Genomic DNA, 6,595 nt, shown 5'->3' with positions numbered 1-6,595 from the left:
TAACTCGTTTTAACTACACAATGGACCAGGTTGGAGATTGTTTTTATTCACTACACTAGATGTGATACCAAAGAAAGTTTCCCTCATCTACTGGAGACCTGGGGAGCCCAACTATTGTCTCTCTGGAGAGGAGAGAGAGTTTTTCTGGGCATGTAGAGACGCAACTCAATAAACTTAGGTGCCCCCAATGACTCAGCTGGTAGGCGATTCTCCACTCGCTCTTTTGTGGAGGGGCAAGGGTAGCAAGGACATTCCTCCTGGAAGTCAACCTGTTTCATAACCAGTGAGATGGGCCGTCAATGGAGCGGGGCGGGAGCAGTCCCAACAGGTCCGGCTGATTGGCTGGGCCGGAGCGCCCCGGGTCCGGGCTGCGCCCTCCCGGCGGTCCCCTCCCTGCGCTGCAGGAAGCCCGGGCGCAGTTGAGCTTGGGCTCCTCCTAACCCGCATCCGCCCGGGCTTTCCACTCACCTCGACCTCTCTTTTTCTAACAGAATTCACGTCTCCGTGGGTGGACGATCCGAGGAAAGCCCGAGGTAGGGGGTGTGCAAAGTTGGGGGGCTGGATGGGGACAGAGCGCAGCAAAGGTGGGGCTGTCCCATGTCTTGAGTTTGGTACCCACCCGTGGGAGAAGCGCTTCGGAGGGGATGGAGGGGCTGATTCCAATTGGGAAGTCCGTGGGGACCAAGTGAGGGTGAGGCTTAGAGTGCCTTTGGGGGCTCCTGGAGCACCCCTAACCCAAAGCTCTGGGCGCTAAGTTACTGGGCTCAGCGGTCCGGGGCGCGGAAAGCCGGCGGCGCGGCCCCGAAGGCGCGCCTCTGAGCCCCTGGCGGGTGGACTGGGAGGCATGGGCCGAGGCGAGAGGAACCCAGAGGGAGCTCCTGCTAGCCCGCGGGCAAAGTTCGCCTCTGCTGGCCTGCAAAGGCCGGAAGCCGGGCGCGCCGTTAGCCCCGGGCGGCGAACATCCCCCCGGGCTGGCGCGGCTGCGGGACCCCGGGGCGAGCGCACCGCGCCGGCCCGCCCCGCTCCCCTCCGCCTCCGCGGACCGCGCTGCTGGCTCACCGGCTGTGCTTTCTCCTCCTCAGGTCGCGATGGAGCTGCACGAAGAGGGCCGCAATGGAGGAGCGGGGGAAATCTTGAAAGTGGACCCAAAAAGGTAGCCACAGTTTGTTTCACTTTCCTACCTTACGGGTCCCGAGAGATGTGGGCGGCGTGTTTCCAGCCCCCAGCACTGAGATCAGTGAACAGGGGGTGGGGGTTTTGATCTTCATCTACAGAGCCAGAGATCAGGGGCCCTGTGGAATCCACTGGCCGAGTGAGCTCCGCGTTTGCAGTTTCCTCGCCCTGGGAACTGGAGGAGTGACGGGGCTGGCATCTTCCTCTGTCTGACAGCCTTCTGCTTGGCCAGCCCTGCGGACCCTCCTCCTGTCTCTTCTGCTCCCAGCTGAGGCTCTGCTCCCTGGCCCAGTCTCTTGCTTCAGGCAGAAACTTTGCATTGTTGGGGGCATGGCAGGTAGGACAGGAGACCAAAACTACATTTAGGTGTGAGTGTTTTTTAAAAAGGCGATGAATACCTGACCTTAGTTAGGGATTGTGAAAAGAGAAGACTTGCAGTACCGAAGAACAGATTAGCGTGGTGTAAAAATATCCGGACGTATCAAGAATTGGCCACTCTGGGAAAACAATGTAAGCAAATGTTGGTCCAAGGGCAGTGCCTGCACAGGAAAGGTTCATGGTTAGTAGTAAATTGTAAAATAAAACAGATGAACAGACAGGTTATTAGAAACTGAGCTTTTCAGGGTAAGAGAAAAGAAGTACAAATGTGGACATCAAGTAAGTTTAAACCAGTAAATGTTAAACTTCAATTGGAAACTTCAATATGAACTCGTGGTTTTTAATAGTTCAGTTTCTTTCCAATGAAAGGGACAATAGCAGTGAGCACTCTGAGTGCCAGATGTTGGTTTGTAAATACCATACCGCACTCAAAGAACCGTGCACCCAGGAGAGAAATGGCTAATTCCAGCCAGGTCTGGACAGGGAAAAAGGGCCTGGAGTATCTTGTGCAATGCCAAAACAAGGAAGTGGAATTTAAGTTTTCAAAACAGGAGTGGAATGGGCTTCTACTGGTCAAATACAGGACAGGATGAGAACCAAAGAGAACAGTAATTAAACTTGATTGTTAAATACTGAATATGACACAGGAGTTCTTAATAAAATTCCGAGAGGAGGAGGAAAGTTAGAAAAAGGTGAGAGAAGTAGAGAATAAAGGGACATCCTTTAAAAAAAAATGTATTTATTGATTTCAGAAAGGAAGGGAGAGGAAGAGAAAGATGGAAACATCAATGATGAGAGAGAATCATTGGCTGCCTCCTGCACAACCCCCACTGGGGATCAAGCCTGTAACTGGGGCATGTGCCCTTGACTGGAATCGAACCTGGGACCCTTCAGTCTGTAGGCCAACACTTTATCCACTGAGCCAAACTGGCTACAACAAAGGAACATTCATTACAGAAAAATGCCAGTGATAATTTTTGAACCTGCATTATGATAATTGATTCAGGCAAGGGTTGTAATAGATCCTAAACCACTAGATGTACCCAAGAATTATGTGTTTTTCCAATGGGGAGATTTTGCAGTTAGTACTTTAACCAAGTGATCAGACCTGACATCACTCATGGTGGAAATCACTGTGTTAGTGATAAGCACCACCTAGGAAGTACGTTAGCAATCCAATCAAGCTTCTAGATTGATGTCCAATAGGAATAAACTGTGAGCCACAGTTGTGACCATTAATTTTCTAGTAGCAACATTCAGAAAAGTAAAAAGAAACAGGTGAGATTACTTTGAAAATACATTTTAAGGAGCCCTGTATATCTAAAATATTATCATTTCTACCTCTAATCATACTTATTAGTCAGATAGTTTACATTCTCTTTTTTATGCACCTTTTAATTGCAGGGGATAAGTTCCAAGACCTCTGGTAGGTGCCTGAAACCAAGGATAGTACCTAACCATATATATATATATATATATATATATATATATATATATATATATATATATATATATGGTTAGGTACTATCCTTGGTAGTATATATACACACATACATACATTTGATCCTTGAACAGCACAGGCTTGAGCTTCACAGGTCTACTTATACTCACTATTTTTTCTGTTGACCAATGCATTTCAAAGTGTCTATGTTGTTCAAGAGTCAACTGGCAATTGTAGCCCAAATATGCAGAGGGTTGACTAAAGTTATATGTAGGTTCTGCACAGTCGGCACCCTTAATCCTCCTGAATTTTTTAGGGGTCAACTGTACTATATTTTTTCCTATACATACCTCCTATGATAAAGTTTAATTTATAAATTAGGCACACTAAGAGATAACTAATAAAATAGAACAATTATAATAATATATTCTAATCCTCACCCAAGGCTATGCTTTGGAGTTATATGAATGGCTTTGGAGCCATTACTAAATAAGTGTTATTTGAGCATAAGCACTGCACTATCAAGACAGTAGACAGCTACTAAGACACGAACAGGCACATGGCAATACAGCATGGGGACTCTAGACAAAGGGATGATTCATTTCTCCAGTGGATGGGTGCTAAATTTCACCCCTCTATTCACAGTGCACAATTTAGAACTTATAAATTCTCTATTTCTGGAATTTTCCATTTAATATTTTTGGACTATAGTTGACCACAGGTAACTGAAACTGTGGAAAGTGAAATATGGATATGAGAGCACTGCTAAGTCTTCAAGTCTGCTATGATTTTATACTTAGTGCACATCAACTTGAATTTAATTTGAAACAGGCATATCCAAGATGTGGGACATTCTATAAGATATCCACTCTTGTTCCTACAAAAAGTCAGTGGAATGAGGGTAAGGAGCAGAATGACTTCCAGATTTAAAAAGGAGACTAAAGAGACAAAACTATTATACGATATGTAATGTGTGACCTTGATTACATTGGTTCCAAAAAAGGGAAAAGCTATATAAAACTTGCTCTTATTTTTTTTAGATGTGATAATGATAGGAAAGCATGTGAAGTGTCATGGTGTTTGCAACTTACTTTAAAATAGTTCAACAAAATATTAGCAATGAGCCCTGGCCAGGTCACTAAGTTGGTTGGAGCATCATCCTGTGCACCATTCCCCATCAGGGCACATACCTAAATTGTGGGTTCCATTCCCATTGGGGCACATGTGGGAGGCAACCAATCGATGTTTCTCTCTCTGTGTGTCCCCTCTCCTTCTCCCTCTCCCTCTGCCTCTCCCTCTTCTCTCTCTAAAATCAATGAAAGCTCTGAAACCTGTTTGGCTCAGTGGATAGGAGCGTCGGCTTGGGGACTGAAAGGTCCCAGGTTCGATTCCGGTCAAGGGCATGTACCTTGGTTGCGGGCACATCCCCAGGGGGGGTGTGCAAGAGGCAGCTGATCGATGATTCTTTCTCATTGGTGTTTCTAGCTCTCTATCCCTCTCTCTTCCTCTCTGTAAAAAATTAATAAAATCAATGAAAGCATAGCCTTGGGTGAGGATTAAAAAAACTAACAGTGATAGTGTACACTTTCTTATATAAAGAAAATATGCTCAAAAAGTTAACAATTGTTGAATTTAGATGAGCGTTATGTGGGTAGTCATTACTATTTCAGTTTTCCTGCTTATTTAAAAATAAAGGAAAAAGATCCATAGAGTGGAAAGTAGATTTTTTCCTTTTGTTTTTAATTAAAAAAACAAACTTGGTACTTTAAAGAACTTATGACACAAACAGATATATTGGAGTAAGAAATATTGAGGGTATGTGGATGGAAATGGCAATGAAGTTGGTTCAAGCCTTCACATACCTTTATTTTATTACTAAAGGCCCAGTGCACGAAATTCGTGCACCCAGAGGGAACGGGAGTGTTCTCATCCTGGCCTGCACCCTCTCGCAGTCCGGGAGCCCTCGGAAGGGGATGTCTGACTGACGGCTTGGGGAGCTTCCTTGGGGAGCAGGCCTAAGCCAGCAGTCGGACATCCTTAGTACTGCCACAGAGGTGGGAGAGGCTCTTGTCACCGCCACTGTGCTCGCCAGCCGTGAGCCTGGCTTCTAGCTGAGTGGCACTCTCCCTGTAGGAGCAACTTGACCACTAGGAGGCAGCTCCTGCATTGAGCATCTGCCCCCTGGTGGTCAGTCCACATCATAGAGACCAGTCGTTTTGCGGTTCTGTCTATTTGCATATTACCCTTTTATTATATAGGATTGGTTCTTATTATGGCTTACAGACTTTTTTCAGACTAGTTAAATTGTGCTCATCCTCATTGATATTCATCTGTTCTTAATAGAACTATATCCTTTTCCCCCAGTTTTATTTAGATATCATTGACACAGCACTGTATAAATTTAAGATGTACAGCAAAATGGTTTGACTTAGATATATTTTGAAATGATTACTACAATAAATTTAGTTAACAGCCATCATCTCATACAGACACAATAAAAACTAAAACTTTTCTTTTTCTTTTGAAGAGAACTCTTAGGATCTACTTTCTTAACAACTTTCCCATATATCATTGTTAACTACTAGTAGAGTCATCATGTTGTACTAGCAGCAACATTAAAGAAGAAGAAAATAAGTAAAAAGCTTAGAGCTCAACTTCAATTATGTACAGCTGTTTTTCTCCTCTCATCCTGGTTCCAGGGTTACTGAAACCAGGCCTTTCCTGGGAGTAGGGCGGGACCACATTTGAGGAGTTATGTTTGTGTACTTTGTGTGTGTGTGTGTCCGCCTCACATCACTCCAAAGCCAAATATGGGATAAACTCTGGATTTGTTTCGTTAGAAGTCTCTTCAACTCTTTGACCTCGCATAGTGTAAAGAACAAAGACAAAGATGAATTAACTTTTTGAACTTGAAAATTGGTGTAAAAATAATAGGGTTCTTCTCTGAAATAGTCTTTCTTTTGTGCATTTGAAAATATAGATGTGGTGGCTGGGGAGGGTGGTTTGCCTTCCTGTCCTTGGTGGCAGTTACGTAGACTGGAAAATGGGTTGCAGTTAGATCCATTTGAAATCTAGGCTCAAAATAATAATTGACTATAGCTTTCCTAGTTTACATGTATTGCCATAATGGTCCATTTAGGGCTCCAGACATCCTTTCAGAATTAGATTTGCTCATACTGATTCAATTACTTTTCTTATTTGGTTATTTTATGCTCAGTATCTGACTTCCAATACCCTCCATTAGCAGAGAGAGTGATTAAGGTTAATATTTGGGTAGTAAATGGAATATCTACTTCTAGAATTTTTAGATGATAATTAAGAAGATTACCTTGGGAGAGCATGAATAATTTTCTAATAGTAAAAATAGAAATCTCTCTTCTTTTTCAGTATTTTTTCTAATCGCTAAAGTCGTGTGTCTGTGTATGTTTTTATCATAAAAAATGAGGAAATGCCAAAGGCACAAGGAATAAAACATATTGATAAATATCTCAACACCCAGTGATAACTACAGGTGTAGATTTCTAGGACACATGTTAACATGTTTAAACTTCATAAATGGGACCAGCCTATTCACCTGCTTTTTTACTGAATTATATATTGTAG

At 43.6% G+C, this 6,595-nt stretch overlaps 1 protein-coding gene across 2 annotated transcripts in view; it reads left to right on the top strand.

Annotated features, from left to right (window-relative positions):
- Positions 1 to 463: 463 nt before the first annotated feature.
- The window catches only part of ABCB1 (ATP binding cassette subfamily B member 1), a 71,891-nt gene continuing 65,759 nt past the window's right edge, over positions 464 to 6,595 (top strand). The window contains exons 1-2 of one of the 2 annotated variants that reach the window (XM_084897353.1): positions 464 to 533; positions 1,083 to 1,153. In XM_084897353.1, the coding sequence (XP_084753479.1) occupies positions 1,089 to 1,153 (65 nt within the window). In that variant the 5' untranslated portion in view covers positions 464 to 533; positions 1,083 to 1,088. Of the gene's footprint in view, positions 534 to 1,082; positions 1,167 to 6,595 lie in introns of those variants that run through there. The other variant, XM_084897354.1, reaches the window with a different exon arrangement.

This window comes from Pipistrellus hanaki (assembly GCF_964339955.1).
Source record: "Pipistrellus hanaki genome assembly, chromosome: 10".
NCBI classification, from domain to species: domain Eukaryota; kingdom Metazoa; phylum Chordata; class Mammalia; order Chiroptera; family Vespertilionidae; genus Pipistrellus; species Pipistrellus hanaki.
Note: the sequence above shows the minus strand (reverse complement) of the source record. Positions and strands in the feature narration are given on the sequence as shown.